The sequence below is a fragment of the Parathielavia appendiculata genome (genome assembly GCF_033297405.1).
Source record: "Parathielavia appendiculata strain CBS 731.68 unplaced genomic scaffold N657scaffold_2, whole genome shotgun sequence".
NCBI classification, from domain to species: domain Eukaryota; kingdom Fungi; phylum Ascomycota; class Sordariomycetes; order Sordariales; family Chaetomiaceae; genus Parathielavia; species Parathielavia appendiculata.
In genome coordinates, this window is record NW_026944221.1 from 2385604 (window position 1) to 2407632 (window position 22029).

Here is a 22029-nt window from a genome sequence, read left to right on the forward strand (position 1 = left end):
GGGCCGATGGATCCTGGATCGAACCCGTCTCGGACCCGGCGGCGTGGAAACTATCGGCTGGTTTGATTGATGAGGTTGGCTCCTCCTCTTGAGTTTCTCACCTGAATCGACAGAAAAGACATACTTCTGTGGGTTTGACTGTGTCCCTTTTAGAGCGCGAGATACTGCTGTTGTCGTCCTCGCGGCGACGTCGACAACTATTGTGGCGGGGCAGTGGAGTAAGACTCCTGCGGAATGACCTAAAAGGGCTCCGTAAGACGGGGATCACGGTGCTCGTCCACGAAAGAGGCTTGGTCAAACGCTAGTTGCTGCAGCTCGAGGTTGTTGAACGGCGCCTGATTTGCCTTGCCGTTAGAGATCCGCCGCCTCTGCTACCCGATTGATACCTAATCGAACCCTCGCGGAGAAGGAATTGGTCTGTCAGCGACAGCATCTCTCTACCGCAGTACCCATTCGAGGCTACGTTGTCGCCCCCAATTCGTGTTTCTAAAGCGAGAGACAAAGTCGTCCCGGTTGACTGCATGGTTGGTCAGCCGCTGAGCCTGCAAACGGACGAAGAGCCCGCACTGGGGAGACCACTTACTATATCCTCCACACATCCGCCTAATACCCGTGAAGCTGTTCCGACCATGGAGCACACGCCAGTTATCAAAGACTATGCCGTCACCGTCAGCGCCCCGGATCTCGGGGTTAAGAACAAAGCCAAAACCAGTTCATCTCCACTTACTCACGACAGTGCCGGGCTTCAACTGGAACCGGTACTGCAGATCCTCGCTCTTTAGAAGCTGGTCCCATTTTCGAGCAGCGTCATACCAAGCCTCGGTCGGGATGTCGCCAAGGGGCACGACGCCCCTGTCGTCATTGTTCCACCGGATCCTGTGCAGCCTGCCCTGGTGGAACTCGAGCACGGGGTACAGCTTGTCCGGGCCGATGGTGATGCCCTCGTTTCCGCTCGCGTGCCACGGGATTCCGACCTTGGACAGGACGTTGGCCGCGGCAAAGTCCTGTTTCGCTAGGATCCTGGCCGCCTTGAACCCGTCCACGAGCAGCGACTCGCCCCCGCTTGCGCCGTCTTCGCCCTCGGCGGCTTCGTGCGACAGGAGGTGGAAGGCCTGCAGCCCGGCCGGCTCGGTGAAGTAGGTGGTGTCTGTGTGGGGTGCCAGTGCCAGGTTGGTGTAGGCCGTGTCGGCCATGGCGAGGTCGGGTTTGAAGTCGTAGAAGCCGCCGTAGTGAGTCTGCCGGATGAATGCGATACGCTCGAGGAGTCTTTTCGTGTCGTTCGGGTCGTCATAAGGGGTGTTGATGACAAAGGAGAAGCCAACTTCTCTCTGTGGGACGGACTTAGACTTTGCGCATGGCAGGAGAAGAGGCAGGTCCACTGACGATGTTCCTGGTCAACCGAGCGACTCCAGCGTCCGAGTCCATGACTTCGGCATATTTAATGGACGGAGGGTGTTTCCCAATCTCGGCGCCCCAGAGAGCCCGCCGGACGTCTTTCGCGCGTGCGGCCGGCGAATGCTTGGACCAGCGGAGAAACTGCCAGGGGTAGCTGCTCTTGTGTCCATCCGACCCTGCAAATGATTAGCACAAACATCAAGAGAATCTCGGAGTGATACGAACATTTCACGTAGACATGACTCCGATCCGTTGTTGCCTCGGTAATGTGGATGTCTTGCGGGATCTGCCATGGCGTAAGCAAGGGTCCAGTATCAAAGATGACAAGCGGCTTCCCTCGATGGTTGTAGACATACGCTGAACGTATCAAATGTACGCTGCATGGTATCCCGATTCACACACAGGGCGCAGCGGCAGTTGTCTCTATGACACTCGTCCATGTTAAGAATCATGGCCCATGCTGATTCGGGTCCAATTACGGGCGACTCACCGGAGCCATAGGTTCAAACTGCAGAGTCAGCTAGCCTGACATTGAACGAAGGATACCTTCCAGGCGTAAGACTCACAACTTTCCTGCACGCGGCGGGTGACCCGATTTCGTAACCGGTCTCGCTTCGAGGCCATCGGGATGCACGGTTATCCAGTAGTTGTTCTCGGGTGCCGGTGCTGCTTCGGCTGGGCCATCGCTGTAATGTCGTTTCCAGTTAAATGACCGGAATCTTGCCAGTGGTTGATTGGTGGGTAGTCTGTGTTGGAGAATATATCCATAATCAGCTTCTTAAGAGTCTTCTCTTCGTGCAATTGTAGACAATTCGACTTGAGACGCGTTCTAGAGACTACTCACCTTGGTAGAACCTCGCGCCAAATGAGGGTTGGGCGGAGAGCTCGCACAAGCCTCATCCTGTCGGTCAGTCCTTTTGGGTGCCAGGTTCGAAACAAAAAGAAAAAAGAAAAGAAAAGAGCATGTAGTCGTTCGTCTGCGTCGTCCGGTAGTAAACCGTCGCAGGTCAGATTTACATGCAGCTTCGATGAACTTGGAGATATCCGAAGTTAACCGCCATAGCTGCATGCCAAGACCTGGGAAATTCAAAGCTCCACATATGGGGTATTATTACCCTCCTTTGCCTCTTGATATGAACCTCGGTAACTCTTCAAAAGCATCGCTGCTTGAATTGTGACACGCGCTATATGTGAAGCCAACAGCGGGTCCGGGGGTACAGACCTGAGAAACCACGTTGAGAAAACAGAACCCTGAGAGTGTAACAGAGAATGCCGTAAATCTCTAAGGGTTAGGTTGAAACTGGGCTTGGGACCAAAGTCCATGGCCTTCAGCCAGTTGAGACACATACAAATCCAAACACTGACCCCAGCCTTCGTCCTCACCGGCCTCATTGTCACCTCAGCCAGACCAGGTTTTCATTAAGCATCGCTACATCAGTACCGTACAATGGATGACCATCATTTCCGAAGACTAAAGCAGACAAAGGCCCCGAGACGCTTAGGGACCTTGCCCGACTTTCGCTGGTTGGAGTAACTGTCGACATGCGGATGGTTCATGACCACCACTCGGGGCTCTGCCGACAACGTAGCAGTGTTTGGAAGGGTTGTAGGTCTTTTTGGATCGACATTCAAGGTGCCAGTCTGGCTCTCTCTGCAAGGCTGTGCTATACTCCGTATTGCTATAAGTTCGGAAGCCGCTTGAGTGCGACGTGCTGAAAGAAACCTTAAGGAGACAGTTGGATTCGAAACAGGTTGATAGCGAAGAGACGATGTGGGGGTCATACTGAATCCGTTTGAAAGAAGCTGCTCTTGAGCATTCACATCTTTCTCACGCCGGTGAGTGTTGATGTACAAGTACAATACAAGGGCCGAGCGTCGAGCTTGACCCGAGTTATTATGAACGACGTCGCAACGTTCTGTAGGCCTTCAGGGGTGGGTGGCAGATATCTGCATCCCAACTTGGAACGCTCCCTCACTTCGCTCATGATACCTGCCGTGCCTTACGCCCATATACATTGCAAACCTTTGAAGCAATGAGTCTCTCTTCCCAAAATGGTAGTTCTGGGGTGTGAGTTTAGCGGCAAAAGCCGCACTTCTCCGACGCCATCTCAGTCCCAGCCAACTTACCTCCGCACACCATAGCGCGTTATGCCTGCATGTGCGTTTTCCGGGACAGCGCGAGGAATGTTGCATCATGAGGGGGATATTCTGGCAGGGCGGTGGAGAGACGTCGATTGCAGATATGTGATGGTGTCGAGACATCTCGAGCGACATGTCAGCTCAGCTACTCCCACCTACACAGCAGTTACCACATTGGATTTGAACACCCATAGAGGTGCCCTTGGCCTACGACTGCTCCTGTTCCTGTCACTTTGAGACGGATAACATCACCAGACTTGCATTCTTCCAAAAAGAAAAGGCTCACCGGCTAGCTCCCTCCGTCGGTCGAAGAGAAGTAGCCGGCTACGGAACCCTCGGAGAGGTTTACTTCGCGGAGCGCAACGGCGAGGGAGCGCGGGGGCTTGGAGTCGAACTGGTGACCCTCGGTACGAGACCGAGAAAACCCCAACCTAAGCCGGTGACCACCGCCATTGACCGTTAGGCCACTTGACGGTGGTCGTTAAAATGATTTTTTGGGAATCTGGACCGGCTACATAAAGCAGTGGCTGGTGCTCACGGAATAGGATTCTACCCGAACCGTAGTCGGCTGCCCAAGCCTCGCTCTTGCTGAGCTGACCTGCCGCTTGTCGCGCGATGTACCGCAGCATCTTCCTTTTTCTTGCCGTGATCGGTTGCGCCATCGTAGTTCGCATCAGCCGTACCATTCCTCGTTCCATTGAGTGTTCAGATACAGCTACGGGTGTTGGGATTCTAGGCGCGCTTCATGACCAGGGCAGTGACATTCCGAACATTGCGAACTGACTTACAGCTCTGCGTAGTCGTTGAAGAGAAGCCAGATTGAACCCATCGAACTCTGAAATTACATCCCCATTCCCTTCCCGATTAAATTCAAATCTAAACTCAAATTTAAAAAGATCCTAGCTTCCCCTACCCACTTGTCTTTCGCAGTCTTACACACGGCCTTCCCAATCGTTTATGCACCGAGCTTGAGCCGATTCCAGAAGGAACCGCCGGACTGACCACCCGCAGGCGGAGGCGGGGATAAGATCATGGTGTTCCACACCTCTTCTCCGTCGACATACAGCCTATATTTCAGACTGCTTTGGTCACCGCCCTCCAGGTTCTCAATGGTGATGGCGCCGAACTTGGAGTTACCCTTGTGAATGTACCTGCAGGAACTAGTCAACACAGTAAACATGAACAGGGGAGGAGAAAAAGTTACTCACTTCACCATAACATCCTCGCGATCCCTCTGCCTGTACGTCGGGAAAGGTGAGAAGAATTGACTCAATGGACTGGCCGAAAACTCCCACACGGTCGCGCTCTCGTGCCACCTTCCACCCTCTTCCTCAGCCGGCGGCGGCGGGAACTTGGTCGCCGCAAACTCGTGCCGATCGCCGCTCAGCACCACCACGCCGACCCCGCGGCTGGCGACGTCCCACATGGCCTCTAGCACCTTGCGCCGCTCGGCGAGGAACCCGCCCCACGTGTCCTGCGTGTTGACGGGCCAGTTCTTGGTAAAGGGCACCGACGAGGCGACAATCTTCCACTTGACGCCCTTGGGCTCGGGCCTGTGCAGCCACGCCAGGAAGTCGGCGAGCTGGTGCGGGCCCAGCATGGTCTTGTTGGCGTCGTCAGCGGGGAGGCGGTTGTTGGAGCGAAAGGAGCGCGTGTCGAGGAGGAAGAAGGCCGCCGGGCCCTGGGTAAACTCAAAGTAGGTGATGTTCGGGGAGCGCGCGGTGAAAGCGCCGGCCTTGCGGGCCGGGGGAGGATTGGCGGCGGCTTGGTAGTGGTGGAACGGGTCGAGAGCGCTGGCATAGACGCCCGTTGAGTTGGCCGACCAGTCGTTGGCAATCTCGTGGTCATCCAGCACGTGAATCCAGCTGAGGTTTTGGCCGACAGCCGGCCAGTCGGGAGAGGCGTAAATCTGCCGGTACTTCTGCCGGTAGTAAGTGGCCGTCTTGTCCCAGTAGCGCGGTACGTCGGCGTAGATGAAGTCGCCGAGGAAAAGCATGAATTGCGCGTTGAGAGATGGGAGTACCTTGGCGAGGTGCTTGAATCCAGGAATAGAGAGCGGATGGGCGAAGGGGCTGTATGGAAGACGAGGGACGATGCAGGAGGTAGAGACGAAGGTGAAGGGACCATAGTTCGTCTCCTCGGCATGTCCGACAGGCGGAGGGGCAGTGAACTCGCCGGAATGGTTGTTTGAGGTGCGCCATTCGTAGGTCCGCTTCTTGGAGTGCCGCAGAGGAATCGACACAACTGCAGTGTAGTCCGTTTCGTTGCTTGTCCACCTTACACCTCCAACGTTCTGCCACAGAGGGTTGTCAAATGGAGGCTGAGGGTCCTTGACGTGAACTTCAACGCTGACCGGCATATTAGATTGGTCGGGCTCCCGAATTAAAAGCTTTGCCTCGTTATCCGACACGTATCCGACTCTAACGAAGGAGAGGTCATCGCCAGTGTAGGAGCGCTCGCGGAAGAGACGGTCGGCAACCATGCCAACCAAAAGCCCATTGAGCAGCAGCGTGGCAAGCGACAGAGCCAAGCTCCGTGGATTTGGTGCACCACTCAGCAATGTCTGCCAGGGCTTGAGCGCCCTGTCCTCAACGGAAATGGTCTCCTTGATAGTGACGTCCTCCGCGACAACCTCCCTGTCACCGTTGGCCGTCCGTTCGCTTTCGTTTCCGGAAGCATTCTCATCTTCCAATGTGGTCTCTGTAACGACCACATCGACCTCGTCCACGAGCTCGTATTTAGGCTCGTTCCGGTAGCCAGAGACGAAGGCAGGAACATAAATGGCGAAGAGGGTAAAAATGATGGCCGGAGCAACCTCATAGGGGTCAGTAGGGGGTGTTAATGTGCATTCCATTATAACTCACAGGAACTAGCGCCTAGAGTTTCGATGTAATCAGTTGGTTCAGCTGTACATGTTTCGACTGGTAGACTCACCCATCGCAGGAAGATGTAAGCCAGCGCCCGCAGCCCCAGAGAGGCCGCGGTTGCGACCTTGGTCTGCGTGATCGCCATAGAGACGATTACAACACTTCAGCTCGTAAAAAAATAAAGTATAATAAATATCGCGCGTCAATATTGTAATCGTTTCCAACCAGCTGTCACTCAGATGGATGGATCGTGACGTTGTTGAGATCGATCCGAGACACAAGCGCGCAGCTACCGAGGGGGAACTGCGAAAGTGACACTTAACAGCAGTTAATGGGTAATATTTGAAGAAATCAGATTGTTTTCTTTCACTGCCGCCTGAGACATAAGGAGGAACATGTTATAGAGCCAGCCCAACAGCTCTTGACGCAACCAGCACAACCACGCAGCTTGCAAGTCACTGATGTCACAAACCGGAAACAGACCCGGGTGGACTCCACAGTCGGTGCACGTTTGCCCACACAAACTCCAAACCTTGAACTCTTGTCGAAGAAGCTCGGGCCGCGCCAGTACTACACGTGTAGTGGACAACCCAAAGGGGCCGGGTTCGGGTTGTTCCGTACAGAATTTACTGGGTACGGTGGGTCCCTGGATCCAGCTTGGCATTTCAACATTGGCTCCGTGTCTTTTGATGGCCAGCGGCGCGACTGCGACTGCGACTGCTGAGTTGTCCCCGAAGACCTGAGTGCCGTGACACTCGCATCTTCAGAAAGATTTCCCGGCCCAACGCACGATGCAGCTGCCGCTACTTTCAGGCGGCCTTTGGGCCCTGCTGGCCGTCCAGGCGACGGCAACGGCATTGACATACAAGATCAACGCGAACGAGGAGGCTTGCTTCTACACTGCCACGACCCGCAATGACGAGAAGGTTGCATTCTACTTCGCCGTACGTCCATACACTCAGGCCGATGACGACGGCGACTCCTGCGAAGCTTGACGGCGGACTCCATGCTTACAGTTCCTCTACAGGTTCAATCTGGTGGTTCCTTCGACATCAACTACAAGGTGACAGGACCGAACGGGAGATTCATCATGGAAGGGGAGAAGGAGCGGCAAGGCGACTTCGTCTTTACGGCGAGGGAGCCCGGCGACTACAAGTTCTGCTTCAACAACGAGATGAGCACCTACACCGAGAAATTTGTCGACTTTGAAATCTCGGTCAGCCCAGCCCTTCGTAGCTTTCAGTCCCAGCTGGCCCAGACTGACTGATGATGCTATAGGTTGAGAACGAGGCCCGCGTATCCCTCCCCGCGAAGCAAGGCGTCGCCCCCGAGCAGACGTCCACCCTCGAGGAGTCGCTCTTCAAGATCTCGGGCCAGCTGTCGACCATCACGCGCAACCAGAAATACTTCCGCACCCGCGAGAACCGCAACTTCAGCACCGTCCGTAGCACCGAGAAGAGGATCATCAACTTCAGCTTGATCCAAATCTTGCTGGTTATCTGCATGGGTGCTCTGCAGGTGTTTATTGTCAGGTTCTTTTTCCAGGGGGCCAGGAAGGGCTACGTATAAACTGTTCTCTGCATTGGTATGCAATAAAATGGAGCTCCTTGGCTTTTATGGACATGTTTCTATGAGTTGGGCGTGTCTTGCCTGCATGAAGAAGGTTAGGTTATGTATGTACCACAAGGCTGGCTCAATGGTTTAACGACGGATGGTTCCCAAGAAGCGTTCTGTTGTGTTGTTTACGAATGTGAGACTAAAGCACATATTCTATACAAATCATGCCACAGGTGCAGTAAATGGACGATATGCCCAGCTCCGAACCATGACAGTACCTCAGTGTTCATCAGAAGAACCTCCCTCAGCTTCCATCTCTTGGGCGAGCGAGTTCAGGGGCTGGCACTTGGCAATCGAGCCAATGCCAGCTGGGGAAAAATGATAAGCTGATAAGCTCCGCCAAGCTTTCGCGCCACGGTCAGTCCAGCGAATCCAGCCACTGACGGTTGATTACACAGCTTTTCCAGCCAAGGCCTTCAACTGCGAAACCGTCATCTCCAAGTCGAACTGCTTGTTCCCGCAACCAAGTCGGCAGCCATGGCCTCGATAGCGACAGGCCTCGCGCGGGTTCTCCCAAAGCCGCAAAACAGTTCCGAATATGAAGAACAGCGAGTGCAGCAACGAGGCCCTCGGATCGTCGCCGCCGACCAAATCGATGAGACTCAGATTGTCCTGAAAGTCGGTGAATCCATCCTCCACACTCTCCGTAACAGCGAAGCTCACAGTCACGTTGCGCAGAGAAGCGGCCCTCCCCCGTACCTCAATCGAGCAGGCTGGCGCCCGCGCGCCCCGGAGGATTTTGGCGATGGCGGCGCGTTCCCCGAGATTCCCGTCGCGCAGTACCCGTGGGGCAAGGACGATAAATCCTCCAAGTCGAACGCGCTGGTCCTGCAGGTCGACGCCGAGGGAAAGGTCGACTACAGCGCCATTGCACGGCAAGGTCACAGTAGCGACCGCATCATTCACGCCTCGTTCAAGGACCTGATCCCCCTACGGCAGCGCGCCGAAGCGGGCGACCTCGACTTGTCGCGGCCCAGCAAGGAACAGGTGGAGGAGACGGCCGAGCGGACCAAGAATGCCTTGGCTACGTTGGTCAGCGGCGCGCTGGCGGCGCAGAAGCCCAAGAATGTGAATGTGGGCGGGAGGAGGGACCCGACGTTTGTTAGGTATACGCCGTCGGATCAGATGGGGGATAGGTCCAAGAAACAGGAGCGGATCATGAAGATTGTGGAGAGGCAAAGAGGTATGTCGTGTCTCTTTCTCTGTCGTGGTGGAAGTGCTCAGCTAACGCGTTACAGACCCGATGGAGCCACCCAAGTTCAAGCACAAGAAGATCCCGAGGGGACCGCCGACCCCTCCACCACCAGTCATGCACTCCCCGCCGAGAAAACTTACAGCCGAAGACCAGGAAGCGTGGCGCATTCGTAAGTCGTGCTGATCTAAGACCACAGCCAAAGCTATATGCTCACAACTCATAGCACCACCTGTGTCGATGTGGAAGAATCCAAAGGGTTTCACAATCCCTCTCGACAAGCGAGTAGCGGCCGACGGCCGCGGACTGCAAGACGTCCAGATCAACGACAAATTCGCCCAGTTCTCGGAAGCCCTCTTCATGGCAGACCGGCACGCCAGAGAAGAGGTCCGTCAGCGAGCCATGATGCAGCAGCGACTAGCAGAGAAGGAACGCCTGCAAAAGGAGGAACACCTCCGGCAGCTCGCCCAACAAGCACGAGCCGAGAAGGCCGGCGGCGGCAGCAGGCGACGGTCGACGCGGTCCCGCTCCGGCTCCTACAGCAGCAGCGGCTCCGGATCCGGAACCGAGACGGACGAGTCGGAGCGCGAGCGGCGGGCGGCCCGCCGGGAAAAGCTCCGCGAGGAGGAGCGCAAGCTGCGGCAGTCGCGCATGGGCCACGAGCGGCGCGCTCAGGTGCTCGCGCGCGAGATGGATCGCGACATCTCGGAGAAGATAGCCCTCGGCCTGGCCAAGCCCACGCAGTCGTCCGAAGGCATGTACGACTCGCGCCTGTTCAACCAGTCGAGCGGGTTCGCCAGCGGGTTCAACGAAGATAATCCCTACGACAAGCCGCTGTTTGCGGCGCAGGACGCCATCAGCAGCATCTACCGGCCGAGGGCGAGCCTCGAGGACGACGACGACGAGGCGGCCGGGGACAGGGAGATGGCGAGGATTCAGAAGGGGGCTAGGTTTGGGGAGGCTCTGGGACGGGGGACGTTTAAGGGGACGGGCGAGGCTGAGGTCAGGGAAGGGCCTGTGCAGTTTGAGAAGGAAGAGGCGGACCCCTTTAATGTGGACAAGTTTTTGTCGGAGGTGCAGCAGGGGACGACGGCGGCCGCCTCGTCGTCGAAACGCGGGTATGGGCTGGTGCAGGAGGACGACACGAGGCAGTCCAAGAGGAGTCGGGTGGATGATGATGATGAGTGATGAGTGGGTGGAGGTGTGGTGAGCTGTATATCATATGGAGTCATGGGTTAACACTATCTCCTTGCGCCTGCTGTCTGTGCGGAAGAAGAATGCCAGGCGTTTGGTCAAGACAGATGGAATTTTCTGCATTACTCAAACGCTCTCGACTGTTTGTGACCGTGTCTGCGATACTTGATGCTCACTTCAATGGAGACAGTTAGTGCCCCAAAACTCTCTCCGCCAGCGACCACTGCCGAACGAGCCGAGACCGCGTCAGCCCTTGACTCATTGGGGAATGTACACACGGCGATCCGGCCCCCATCCCCCTTGCCGCTTTCGGTCCGTTGGTCGGTCAGTGTCTCAAATGCTGGGTAGTACTGAATTTGCAGGATTCTTGTGTTGAATTCCCGGAACCGCGTCTATGGGTGTGCTGCATGGCACGAGTGTCTTTATCCTGATAAGGCCGGCCGTGGCGCAGCACGGCTTGTTGGCCGACGCGTCGCTACCGTGGGATTGTAAGTCGTACTCTGTATATGCGATGGAATCGAAGGGGTCTCTATCCGTATCCCAAAGACCTTTCGTCTTGGGGTTGAGGCGGAAATACGAGCTTGAGGATGCAGGATGCATGACAACTGGGTTATTGTTCTTGATTTCTGAGCAGCATCTGCGTTAATTACATGATGGAGGCGAGTGTGTTTGGTGGAAGCGAATCGGATGATATACCCCATCTTTTTACTCCAGGGTGACCCTTTTGGTTCTGATGTTTTATCCTGGGCTTCCCCCGACTGACATAAGACCTGCATCTCCGTTATCCCATCTCTATCTCTACCTTACACATAATCGGATCGACTCTTTTGCATTAGAAGATGAAGCATAACGATCCGGTGGTGTCGACTCGAGAGACGGAGTACTGGTCGTCGTTCAGGTCGCCATGGGATCCGCGGGGCTGGTCGCGGAGGATATGGATCATCGCTGTGACGGCCATCATTGTGGTTGTGGCGGTTGTTGTCGGTGCTGTTGTTGGCACGACGGCGAGAAACAGCGGAAACTCATATCCCGATTATTCGAAGCTCAATTACACGCTGATTGACACTTGTGAGTGGAATATCTGAGGTGGCCAGGGGATGTTCACTGCTCAGAGGTAGAAGGCTGAGGCTACCTGGACAGACTCGGGGACATCCTTCTTTGACAAGTTCGACTACTTTCACGATTACGACCCTGGTACTGCTGCTTCTCCTCTGCCGGTATGCTTTTCAGGAGGCTGATGACTCTCCAGCCGGGGGCTTCATCCATTATGTCGACCCAGATTACGCTAGGACTTATGTAAGTGGTTGTCCCGACGCCCCCTTACTAGTGCCACACCTGATTACCTCCTCAGAACCTCACCAACGCAACGCAAACCACGGCTATAGTCAAGGTCGACACTACAGTTGGACCAGGCTCCGAACCCGACGCCTCAACCGGCCGCTTCTCCGTCCGGCTCGAGTCCAAAGCCCAATACGGCCCCGGGCTGTTTCTCTTTGACGTCAAACACACCCCCTACGGGTGCGGCACTTGGCCGGCCCTCTGGCTGACAGAGTCTGTCCTCCGTTTTCTTCCACTACCCTCGCCTGCGTCATAAACTGGATACAGAATGCGAGAGACCTAACGACAGTGCAGCCCCAACAACTGGCCAACCAACGGCGAGATCGACATCATGGAGGCTGTCAACCAAGCTTTGAACGGCAATCTGGTCGCGCTGCACACGACCGACGGCTGCACCATGTCCGACGTCCGCCGCGAGATGAGCGGCACCGCCGGGCAAGAGGACTGCCACAACGCGACCAACTCCAACACGGGCTGCACCGTGACGGGGGCCCCGGCCACCTACGGGCCTGAGTTCAACGCCGCCGGCGGAGGTATTGTGGCGCTGGAGTGGCGGAACGAGGGGATACGATCGTGGATATTCCCCCGGAACGGGCAGAATGGCCTGACAGCGCTGCCGGCGTCTACGGGCCCAGCTCCTGATCCGAGTACCTGGGGCCCGCCGCTGGCCGACTTCCCCTCGACGAGCTGTGATCTGGGAAGCCATTTTCGGAATCAGAGCATCATTGTCAATATTGACCTGTGCGGCTATTTCACCGAGGCGGTATGGGCCTCGTCCGGGTGTAGGTGGTTGCTTACCCCTTTTTCTTGTGGTTGAGCTGAGACTGACAACAGCAGGCCCTTCGAACTGTACCGATCTCGTCGCCAACAACCCTTCGGCTTTCACCAACGCTTACTGGGAGTTTGGGGCTTTTCAGGTCTATAGGGCGCTGCAAGGATAGGACAAGGGAAGCCTTCTCGTTAGATGAAATTACATGCAGCTTTTAATTGTAGTGGCCGATGTCGGTAACAGCCGACGCTTGCTTGATATTCGACACTTGAATCGAACTCCTTTCGCGGCGCTTCATAGATGTTTAGTAGGAATCACTCCTGTATCTTCTGTCCAACTCTGAACAACCGAGTGTAGATCTTGGGCGTCCTTCGAGGGTGATGAACAGCCGCCAACTCGCCTACACCCCGCTCCAAGTGAACAACCCTTAGCCCAGTATCTATGCAAATGGTCCCCCAACGCCAGAACCATGGACAACAAAACCCAGCCCTTTCTACGCTCTCAACAAACAGCCAAAACAGAACCGACAACCCATATCAGTACACCACCCCTCCTGCCGGCCAGAGCTCACTCAGCCTTAATCCTCATCCTTCGGCATCCGCATCCACGCATCGATAGCCGCACTAAACGCCGCGAAGCCGGCACACCCGACCGCGGCCGCCTGCGGCCCTCCATTGCGGGCTAATATCGCGCCGGTCAAACACCCGGCCGCCACGCCATTGCCCATATCATTCTTGGCTCTCAGCCCCTCGATCCCACACTCAATCCCACTAAACAGCGCCCCAACAGCGCCAAAATTCTTGGCTGTACTCCACGAGCGTGTTCCCATATCCTTGAACCCGTGCGCGAGTTGTTTCCGGAGCGGCAGCGACGAGAGCTCGACGGAGGCGGCGGCAGACCCCGGGACGCCAGGGACGACGCGAGGCGCCGTGCCTCCTCCTCCAACAGCAGCAGCAGCCGGCGCGCCGGGGACGTGGTAGGGTGTGTCGTAGGCCATGGAGGCCATGAACATGCCGAAGACCCCGCCCAGCGCAAAACCGGCGACGCCGCTCATGACCGTCTTGGCGTAGCACGATTCCATGGCGTTCGTGAGCTGGTCCCAGTCAAAACCGGTCTGTTAGCACATATCTCCTTTTTGTTCCAATTCCCCAAACCGGGTCGGTAGGAAGCCGAACAGGAGGACATACCCATTTCACATTGGGATCATTCGGGTCGGACCCCGGTGGTGAGGCACCCGCGCCCGCCGAGGGGATGCCGGGGATACCACCGCCGCCGCCGGGGAAGTTCATGGTGTTGTACGGAGTGGTTCTTGTCTCTGAATCTTGAGAAGCGATCGTTGGTGCCGGAAATTCGGCTAATGTATCGTGTCGCGGAGATTGTGTACGGCGAGGTGGAACGGGATTTCGTTACGCGGCAGCAGCTGGCTTTGTCGTCGTGTCGTGGCATAGATCGCGAGATCGCAGTAAGTTTATCGAAGAGAGTTTATCAGCGAAAGTTCTTATCGGATCTCTGCCGCGGAGTGGGGCAGGATGATGGCGGTAAGTTACAGCCCTGCGGTGGCGACCATACACAGTGATTACAAGATAGTATTCGTGTGTCAGTATCTTACAATTACAGACAACTGTCAAGGACGGGATTTGTCATCTGGTTCGTTTTTGACTTGGTCACAGAGTACCCTGAGTCGGTCCAGACTGAGGTGATGGGGACCTATCTTGCTCAAACCATTTCCCTGTCCCATTTACTCTCCCAAGATCTCCCTGATAAAGGATAAGTAATCGTACCTACAACCACCAATTTCCATCGTCCCACCCAATGCCATCCTCGTGTAGTTTATCTCGTCAACCATCCGCCCCTGTTCCCTCCCACACATTGATACGATGACAACACGAAACGAAATCAATAAAACCGGAAGACTGTCAAAACAACGGTATACCAAGGGTCCCGTATAAGTAACCAGTTTTGGCTAAACAACCAACCCGTGGCCCGGGGCGCCATGACATAACTGAACGATATACACCGATGCGGGAGCTGATTGCTTTGTCTGCCTGCCTCCTTCATTCCTTGCCTGCTTCCAAAAGAACAACGCACACACACTCTCGCGGATGTTCACGTCCAATTTAGCCCTTGAGGAAAAGATCTCCGGCGCCGTTCCGCACCGATCTCGTCCGGTCAGGGTGGTCCATGCCGAGGCTATCGTCTGTGCTCCCCGCCACGTCCCAGAGAATATTGTCTGCCACACCAGAGTTAGATCCTGACAGGTCATCTCGTGTTACAGAGAGTGATTGGGCCTTACCATCTGTCAAGTAGTGCGGCTTTGACATTTGCGACCTGCGGACCACGGCAAACTTGATCTTCTCAAAGCTCTTGCCCTTGAGCCCCGTCCGCTTCTCGAGCCGCTTCTTGGTCTCGGAGAATTTCTCCCCTTCCTTCAGAAGAAACCGGAACGGGATGCCGTGCGCTCGGCTGGGTTCGCCGTGGAACTGGAACACCGAGATGAAGTGTGTCGGGTCAGTCACCTCGGCGTCCTCGGGCGGTATCCGCTCGGCGATCACCGTCGTGTACTCGTTAATGCTGATGACGGGGTAGTTGCGCTCGAGCTCCCGGAAGAACTTGTGGTTGCTGATTTCGTAGATCCGCATCCGACCTGCCTCTTGCTCGCTGGGGATCTTTGCCTTTTTGATCAGGCAGTCGATAAGATCCTCCACTTGGCCGTTCTTGGGGACCAGGACATCGTACTGCTCCTGAAAAGGAAAGATAAGTCAATTCGCTGCGCTACACTTTAAATTAAAAGTCACTCACCTCTTTCGTGATGCCCTCGCTGAGGAGAATGAGCTTGATGCTCTTCTTGGTATCCAGCTCGGCCAGGCTCATGTCGAGCACCTCAAAGAACAGCGCGTCGTTTCGCTGGTTCATGCTCAGTTGGCCATAGCCCGCCGGGTTGAGAATCGTCGCAAGAGTCTGGTTCTGGCCCCGCTTGACCGCTGCCCTCGGGTTGTTCGAACTGGCATTGACGGTGTAGAACCGCAGATGCGTCGGCTCAACTCCGAGCTTCTCGCCAATCTTCTGCGATAGCCCGTCGTAGCTCAGCTTGGAGTTCAGGATCATCTCAAATGGCGGGTACTCGTCGCCGTCGCATCTCTGAGGGTGAGCGCGGAACATAACCAGCCGCTTATGGAGAAGGAAGTCGTAGTATTCCTTCGCGTCTTCGCATCGGTCCAAGGATTGGCTAAGTCAAGTGTCAGCGGCGGCGCTCGTCGTGGCAGATTCGGCCCTCTATTGAACTTACGCCTCCTCAGAGGATTGCTTGTCACCCTTCTCCGTCAACCCCAACCTCGACTTGCGATCATGAAGCCGCTGGAAGCAAACGATATCTCCATCCTGGAGTTCTGCCGCCTTGAGGGACTGCTTCCCTTTTAGGGTCTCAATCATGTTGGGTTTGATCTCCTGCAAAAGTTTAGCAACCGGCTGCGAGGGGAAAAGGCAATTGACTGTTCTTACCTCCCAGAGCTGGATCTTTTCATCACTTGATAGCTTGTCCCAACCCATCTTCTTCATGATGATGGGGACCAGCTCCTCCACCTTCTTTTCTTTGCTGATATAAACGTGGCCGACACCCTTCAGCGCTTGTGACTCGGCGTCAAACCACTTCAAGAAGAGAAGAATAAGGTCGTTCTTGATGACGACCCCGTTCGTTAGTCCCCCATACGTCGGCCAAACAGGCGCGCCATCGGCCTTGACCTGCTCGGCAACTTCAACCCACACGCGGAGAACATGGTCCCTGTGCGCCGCAGCATTGTTGTACGTTTTCTCCACGGTTGGCTGAAGGTCCATGATTGGTTGATCCGGACGGATCGTCTTGTTCTGGCGGTTGACCATGAGCCAAAGCCTGACACGTCGGGGGTCTTGCTCAAGATCGGCCGCAATTGTGTTGACCACTTCTTGCATCTTGGCAGTGCGGAGGACGCGGTAGAACCGTGGCGCTGCCGGATCCTGATCGGGCGTCGCATCGAAGTCGGCAAGGTCGGTACTGCCGTGTTGCTGGAAAGTCGCTTCTGTGATGGCTTTCACTCCCAGATAGAGATGCTGCTCTTCCCTCTCCTTGCGTCGAGCCTCTCGAGCGGCGTACTCTTCCTCAAATCGCCTCCCTGTAACAGAATCAACATCCAGGAGCGCCCGAGAAATGCAGGGCCTGTGGAACTTACGGAGATGCGCAGGAGTGTCTTCCTCTGTGACTGGACAAAGAATCTTGTCGAGCCTCGACTTGCGGATGTACACCAGCATATACGCGCTGTTGGGCCTCATCAGCGGCCCCTTCTTGTTACCAAGAGGCCGCAGCTGGCCATTGGGCAGCTTGAAAGGACCGCCAAAGTTTTCCTCCAGAACTTCTCGCTTGGTGGCCTTGGTGACTTTGTCATCGTCATACTTGTACCACCAGCCGTCCTTGTTGGGCTTTATAAAGGCGTAGTAATGGCCCGCATTGAGGTCGCCGCTATGTACCAGGACGCCGTGCAGCTGGTATTCCCACGGCTCCGATCTGTCAGCATCCTTGTCCAGGTAAGGCGAGGCGTCAAACTCCTCTGGAAACTCGTGCCTGTCGTTGATCTTCATCATGGCGTCGCGTTGTATGTCGTACTCGAATCGCTTCAGCTGCAGGTGCAGGACGTCCGGGAAGCTCTGAAAAATGACGCCCTTGTTGGCGTCTTGCAACTTGTACTCGTCGCCAGCAAAGTATTGATTCTCACCATCGAGCTTCTCCACCTGGATGTAGTCCCGGAAACTGTCCAGCAGATTCTCGTTCCCATTAACATTCAGTTGGACGTCCCAGAAATCTTCGATCCGGCTCGACTCGTACGGGACGTTGATGCAAGAGATGTACGTCTTGATCTTGCCGCTGAACATTTGTGGCAACGCCTTCTCGAACGCAGTGCCCTTCATTTTCTTCTCCATGCGGTCGATGAGTTTTCGTGAGAGTTCCTGCACGTCCTGCTGCTCGAAAATGTGGCGCGTCTCCCAGCCGAAGGACTTCGTGAGCTCGGCTGTGCCCACGGCCGTGTTGGAGGTCTGCAATTGGTAGAACAGCCTTTGCAACGTGTAAGCACTGTTGCTCATGTTTTCGTCGTGTTCCGTGGGAATACTGTAAATGGCCTATTGCAAGTTAGCTGAGCACAAGGCGTGTTGGCAGGACAGCCGCCAGTACCTTGCGGAAGGCATTTGTGAAGTATAATGACTGGAGGAGCGAGTTGAGGTAGCAAGTGGCGCCTTGATTCTTGAGACCAACGTAGCCCGTCTCCTTTTTGGAATCGTAGTTGTTGAAGTTGTGCCACAGCACGCCAGTCTCGTCCTCGACGACCCGAACATATGCGCTGATGTTGGCGCAGTCGTTCTCCACCAGCGGCCGGTCCCCATGTTCCCACACCGTGTTAAACATCTTGCGCGTCTCAAGAAATCGGGTGAAACCCCAGTCGCTCTCCTCCTTTGTGAACCGGTGGTGGGCGGAATGCTGGTAGAAGATGCTGGGGTTGTTCTTATTCCACAGGACGAGCGCGAACTGTACGCAGCAGCTCCAGTCTTCGGGGACATTGTTGGCGTCGAAGCCATGTTCGAGGTAGATGGAGCACTGATCGAGGACATTGTTGCCGAACGGGAAGAGTAGGATCCGCCTGAGCACGGAATTAGTTTCTACTGTTGACGGTAGGTATTCGGGCAGAGATTCGTCGCGTACCATGGGTAGCCGCCCGCGTGGAAGATAGGGCCATGCTCCTTCTTTTTCAACGTCCGCCATCCCTCAACCGACCATGTGTGGACCTGATCCTCGAGGATCTTGGGCTCTTCTATCAGCGGCTGAAGCACATGCTCTTTCATGGCCTCATCTGGGGCGGGTCAGCGCGTGCGGGTGTCGGGAAGAGGGGGGCATTCGGACAACATACAGTCGCTTGCGAGAAGGGTGTCACTCTCCATTGGCTCTTCGGGGGTGGGAACGACGACGCCGTCGGATTCGGCTCCATTGGAGTGATCCTGGGGCGCATCTATCGCCATGGCATTAGGTGACGCGGCCTCGAGGTTCTGATTGTCGTCCTGAATGGTCAGGTCAGCGAGGGCGCCGGCTGGCGGCATATGATCGCCCATGTTTGCGGTATGGTGGAGGGGATGTGTGGCGAGTGCAAGCGTTGGCAGGAGGTGTCAAAGAGGACGGAACCAGGGAGGAAAGATTTTGAGAATGAAGACTGCAGTGGAATGGAGGCAGAGCGGAAAAGTGGTGGGCCGATTGCAAATCCTCCAGCAGAGCACTCACCATCTTGGAAGGGTCGAGTTGTGAGGAAGGCACAGGCCGGCGATGGCGGATTAAGTCACCTCGAGGAACTGCGCACGCAGAAAGGGCGCCGGGGCTGCTGCCGGGAAACCGGATTTCAGTAGCAAAAAAAAGATGAAGTGGGAGTGTTAGGTGGTACAGAGAGGCCTGGGTTGGTCTCAGGGCCCTCTACCAGAGAGCAGCAACAAGACACAATCTGTCTAAGGCGCTGGGGAGGGCGGCCAAACCAAGTAAGTCTATGTAAGAGGGGCCCGGGCGTTATGTGTAAAGAGAACTGGAACCACCAGCTCTGTCTGTCTGGTGTTGCAAATGGAAGTGGGCGCAGCACAAGCACGCACGGCTCCAGCTTTCTGGGCTTTCCATTTGGTACACATCCCGGGCGATTCGGTCGTCTGGCGTCCTTTGTACCTCAAAACTCGACTGGTTAGCGCGGTACGTCTTTGTCCGCTGAATTAGACCACAGCCCAAGAGCGGGGAGAGTATCGTTTTAACAGATTGTCCCCGAGACAACTTCACTGCCATGTGAGCCCCTCCAATGACGTGGGGTGCGCCGAGAGTTCCAACATACTACACGTGTAGTAACGCAAGGCCAAGGCAACATTGAAGGCCGAAGCGAGAGCTGATCACATCTGAAAGGCGGCAGTAGCTGTGCATCTCTAAGCGTGCAGAATCAATGATCATTCGAGCCTGTATATACTGAGTAATACACGATGCTGATTGTTGGAACTCCGTCCTGAGGTGTCTGAATTGTTCACAACATGGAAGCTTGTGACTAAAGTGTGGAGTAGCCTGGGACTGAAGACAAGCCAAGAAATGTGTACATACACGGTGCAGCAACGAGGGTCGAGTGCTGGAAGCAAATCCATTCAATGGTTCCAACTCACCTTCCACAGGAAGACTCCGATTCCAAAATCAAAAATACGAAGGCCGAGGACTTTTGTCAATAAGTTGGACAGCTCAGTAATGTTTCTGAGGCCAATTTCCGTCAGTTGAGATCACGCATGAAGGGTATCAAATCACAACGTAGCTGGGTGCGAATACGGTGTAACAGGAAAATCCGCACTATCTGAGTCCACATCCCTCTGCAGCAACATGTGGGGTAGCTTAACCTGAGCCAATGTCCAATGACCTAAGCTGCGTTTCGATGCGATATCGCAGACCTCATCCAACACTCACACGAGCGTGTTGCACCATGGGCATCGGCGCATTAGGGTACGTGCCCAGCGTAGCTATCCTCCCAATCCCTGAGTCACACTGGGTGGTCTCGTTATAAAGTGTCATTCTCTTTACCAATGCCACCTCGCTCACCATCGCCAATCCTCACCTTCAAACACTCCATCTCCCAGTCATCGACGAAACCCAAACGCCGTCCCTGACCACTCATACCACTTTATCGCTTCCACGAATGGCAGCGACGGCATGCCGTGCTTCTCGGTGCACAATGCCACGGCACTCGCCCGGTTGATCAGCAGGCCACGCCAACTGCGCATCGTAGCGCGTTCCCTCCTTCCATATCGATCCGTGATGTCGATGCTGCGGTTTTCGCACACCCACAGCCCGAAATGGCGTATGATGTCTGTCCTGGACGAGTATGAGAACCCCGCCTGTCATGACTCTCTGGTATGCCCAGTAAGGGCGTGCTAACTGCTGTTTGCATCAGATGGGTCGCAAAGGAAGCTCGGCCCATAAGTCTGCGCCAGCTGATGGTGTTTGGCCGATCGCTGACCGAGTCGCGGCTGATCAGCTCGGCCAACTATGTACGGACTGAGTTGCCCACGAGGTAGGTTCTACTCCAAGTACCCCCTAGTATGACCAACTCGTTCACTGAAATGCGCTTAGGATTGCCCACCGGATCCGCGACATGCAGCAGCTGCCATATGTGGTTGTCACAAATTCACACATTAACGAGGTCTACGACCTGTACTACACTGCCTTCGACACATTCCGAAAAGTGAAGGATATCAAAACGCTTGAAGACAATGATCGCTTCTGCAAAACAATACGTTCCATGCTAAAGGCGCATCTGACGGTTATTCCCAAGCTGGCAATGGGCATTCTCGAAAGCAGCGGCCTAATGGACCCAGCCGAGCTAGACAAGTTCATGAACACCAATCTTCGATCAGTCCGTTATCCTCGGCTACGTCCGCTATGTTTGACCCATTCGCTGACATCCTTCGCCAACAGCGCATCTCCCGCCGTGTCATCGCCGAGCAGCACCTCGCCCTAACCGATGCCTTCCATGCGCCCTGGTTCTCCCCCGGCGCGAAGCTCTCCGAGTCCGAGTTCATAGGCCAGGTCTTTCTCAAGTGCGTCGCAAAGGATGTCGTATCGCGCTGCGGCCACGCGGTGCGCGAGATTCTGCAGCGCGCCTACGGGCCCGACGTTGCCCTCCCCGAGATCCGCATCGACGGCCACCTGGACGCCAACTTCCCATACATCCTCAGCCACCTCGAGTACATCATCGGCGAGCTGCTGCGCAACTCGGTACAGGCCGTCGTCGAGAAGCATCAGCGGCGCAAGCAAAACAACAACAACAGCAACACCGCCGCCCCGCTGCCGCCACCGCCGCCGATCGAAGTCACCATCTGCGAGAGCAACCAGCACGTCATCATCCGCATCTCGGACCAGGGCGGCGGCATCCCCCGGCAGAACCTGCCCTATCTATGGTCGTTCAGCAAGGGCCCCGCGAGCGACATGATCCTCGCCAACCTGGGCAAGGTGCCCAAGATGGCCGCCACGATGCAGGAGTGGCAGGTCGACGGGCACGGCCATTCACACACACACGCAGATACACATTTCAGCAGCCGCGGCGCTGCGGCAGGCGGTGAGATAAGCAAGGACGTCAACAGCTCACTCGCCTCGCTGTCGAGCCGGCCGCCCAACCTGCGGCTGGGCATGGGCCTGCCCCTGAGCAGGGTGTACGCCGAGTACTGGGCGGGGAGTCTTGCGTTGCATAGCCTCGAGGGTTACGGGGTGGACGCGTTTCTACAGATATCCAAACTTGGGAACAAGAACGAACAATTGACGACTAGGGCGAGTATGGATGCCGTGTAGCAAAGGACCAGGGATGTCTAGTTGGTTTCACTTCTTGTCCGTCCTGGTCAGTAGGTGGGCTGGCGTTTCGGTTTCCTGTACGGAGCACGGAGGACATAGTATCTTCTATACACATACAGCGGTCAATTTACGAAAGAACAATGAACCTGCGTTT

At 55.6% G+C, this 22029-nt stretch overlaps 7 protein-coding genes across 7 annotated transcripts; 4 read left to right on the forward strand and 3 right to left on the reverse strand.

The window, feature by feature from the left end:
* Positions 1 to 178: 178 nt before the first annotated feature.
* Positions 179 to 6573, reverse strand: N657DRAFT_589824 (Trimethyllysine dioxygenase). The gene is made up of 7 exons (XM_062789873.1): positions 6457 to 6573; positions 4743 to 6349; positions 4498 to 4685; positions 1384 to 1571; positions 728 to 1328; positions 584 to 655; positions 179 to 517 (listed from the first exon to the last, which is right to left on the reverse strand). Exons 1-7 carry the CDS (start codon positions 6544 to 6546, stop codon positions 438 to 440), a joined length of 2826 nt encoding a protein of 941 aa, XP_062651283.1. The 5' UTR covers positions 6547 to 6573; the 3' UTR covers positions 179 to 437.
* A 306-nt stretch (positions 6574 to 6879) lies between these two features.
* Positions 6880 to 8112, forward strand: N657DRAFT_589828 (uncharacterized protein). Its single transcript, XM_062789874.1, has 3 exons — positions 6880 to 7345; positions 7429 to 7617; positions 7680 to 8112. Exons 1-3 carry the CDS (start codon positions 7193 to 7195, stop codon positions 7968 to 7970), a joined length of 633 nt encoding a protein of 210 aa, XP_062651284.1. The 5' UTR covers positions 6880 to 7192; the 3' UTR covers positions 7971 to 8112.
* Positions 8113 to 8427: 315 nt separating this feature from the next.
* On the forward strand, positions 8428 to 10523 carry N657DRAFT_641517 (uncharacterized protein). Its single transcript, XM_062792164.1, has 4 exons — positions 8428 to 8636; positions 8697 to 9201; positions 9257 to 9382; positions 9437 to 10523. The coding sequence occupies exons 1-4, from the start codon at positions 8496 to 8498 to the stop codon at positions 10396 to 10398; spliced, it is 1734 nt and encodes a 577-aa protein (XP_062651285.1). The 5' UTR covers positions 8428 to 8495; the 3' UTR covers positions 10399 to 10523.
* Positions 10524 to 11243: 720 nt separating this feature from the next.
* Positions 11244 to 12683, forward strand: N657DRAFT_653712 (glycoside hydrolase family 16 protein; the record flags this gene model as incomplete). The annotated part of the gene is made up of 6 exons (XM_062794434.1): positions 11244 to 11472; positions 11545 to 11598; positions 11654 to 11700; positions 11756 to 11955; positions 12037 to 12524; positions 12580 to 12683. 6 exons carry the CDS (start codon positions 11244 to 11246, stop codon positions 12681 to 12683), a joined length of 1122 nt encoding a protein of 373 aa, XP_062651286.1.
* Positions 12684 to 12688: 5 nt separating this feature from the next.
* On the reverse strand, positions 12689 to 13901 carry N657DRAFT_612204 (mitochondrial import inner membrane translocase, subunit Tim17/22). The gene is made up of 2 exons (XM_062790383.1): positions 13699 to 13901; positions 12689 to 13604 (listed from the first exon to the last, which is right to left on the reverse strand). Exons 1-2 carry the CDS (start codon positions 13798 to 13800, stop codon positions 13089 to 13091), a joined length of 618 nt encoding a protein of 205 aa, XP_062651287.1. The 5' UTR covers positions 13801 to 13901; the 3' UTR covers positions 12689 to 13088.
* Positions 13902 to 14143: 242 nt separating this feature from the next.
* On the reverse strand, positions 14144 to 19264 carry N657DRAFT_641521 (cysteine proteinase). Its single transcript, XM_062792165.1, has 10 exons — positions 18804 to 19264; positions 18439 to 18586; positions 18234 to 18381; positions 17709 to 18171; positions 16714 to 17656; positions 16010 to 16656; positions 15798 to 15955; positions 15311 to 15737; positions 14805 to 15252; positions 14144 to 14741 (listed from the first exon to the last, which is right to left on the reverse strand). The coding sequence occupies exons 1-10, from the start codon at positions 18804 to 18806 to the stop codon at positions 14629 to 14631; spliced, it is 3498 nt and encodes a 1165-aa protein (XP_062651288.1). The 5' UTR covers positions 18807 to 19264; the 3' UTR covers positions 14144 to 14628.
* A 704-nt stretch (positions 19265 to 19968) lies between these two features.
* N657DRAFT_641522 (alpha-ketoacid dehydrogenase kinase) lies at positions 19969 to 21996 on the forward strand. The gene is made up of 4 exons (XM_062792166.1): positions 19969 to 20410; positions 20482 to 20601; positions 20661 to 20943; positions 21006 to 21996. The coding sequence occupies exons 1-4, from the start codon at positions 20241 to 20243 to the stop codon at positions 21873 to 21875; spliced, it is 1443 nt and encodes a 480-aa protein (XP_062651289.1). The 5' UTR covers positions 19969 to 20240; the 3' UTR covers positions 21876 to 21996.
* The last annotated feature ends 33 nt before the right edge of the window (positions 21997 to 22029 follow it).

Bases quoted from the DNA above. Each gene is read 5' to 3' on its own strand.
- N657DRAFT_589828 (XM_062789874.1), top strand. From the start codon at position 7,193: ATGCAGCTGCCGCTACTTTCAGGCGGCCTTTGGGCCCTGCTGGCCGTC. The intron at 7,346-7,428 runs GTACGTCCATAC...GTTCCTCTACAG, and splicing joins AGGTTGCATTCTACTTCGCC to GTTCAATCTGGTGGTTCCTT. The intron at 7,618-7,679 runs GTCAGCCCAGCC...ATGATGCTATAG, and splicing joins TTGTCGACTTTGAAATCTCG to GTTGAGAACGAGGCCCGCGT.
- N657DRAFT_612204 (XM_062790383.1), bottom strand. From the start codon at position 13,800: ATGAACTTCCCCGGCGGCGGCGGTGGTATCCCCGGCATCCCCTCGGCG. The intron at 13,605-13,698 runs GTATGTCCTCCT...GACTGGGACCAG, and splicing joins ATGATCCCAATGTGAAATGG to CTCACGAACGCCATGGAATC.
- N657DRAFT_589824 (XM_062789873.1), bottom strand. From the start codon at position 6,546: ATGGCGATCACGCAGACCAAGGTCGCAACCGCGGCCTCTCTGGGGCTG. The intron at 1,572-4,497 runs GTGCATAAACGA...AATCATTTGCAG, and splicing joins CTGGAATCGGCTCAAGCTCG to GGTCGGATGGACACAAGAGC. The intron at 1,329-1,383 runs GTCAGTGGACCT...TCCGTCCCACAG, and splicing joins CTCGGTTGACCAGGAACATC to AGAGAAGTTGGCTTCTCCTT.
- N657DRAFT_641517 (XM_062792164.1), top strand. From the start codon at position 8,496: ATGGCCTCGATAGCGACAGGCCTCGCGCGGGTTCTCCCAAAGCCGCAA. The intron at 9,202-9,256 runs GTATGTCGTGTC...AACGCGTTACAG, and splicing joins GATTGTGGAGAGGCAAAGAG to ACCCGATGGAGCCACCCAAG. The intron at 9,383-9,436 runs GTAAGTCGTGCT...CACAACTCATAG, and splicing joins CCAGGAAGCGTGGCGCATTC to CACCACCTGTGTCGATGTGG.
- N657DRAFT_641522 (XM_062792166.1), top strand. From the start codon at position 20,241: ATGCCGTGCTTCTCGGTGCACAATGCCACGGCACTCGCCCGGTTGATC. The intron at 20,411-20,481 runs GTATGAGAACCC...TGTTTGCATCAG, and splicing joins ATGATGTCTGTCCTGGACGA to ATGGGTCGCAAAGGAAGCTC. The intron at 20,602-20,660 runs GTAGGTTCTACT...AAATGCGCTTAG, and splicing joins CGGACTGAGTTGCCCACGAG to GATTGCCCACCGGATCCGCG.
- N657DRAFT_641521 (XM_062792165.1), bottom strand. The intron at 18,172-18,233 runs GTACGCGACGAA...TTCCGTGCTCAG, and splicing joins CACGCGGGCGGCTACCCATG to GCGGATCCTACTCTTCCCGT. The intron at 15,253-15,310 runs GTGAGTGACTTT...TTTCCTTTTCAG, and splicing joins GCGAGGGCATCACGAAAGAG to GAGCAGTACGATGTCCTGGT.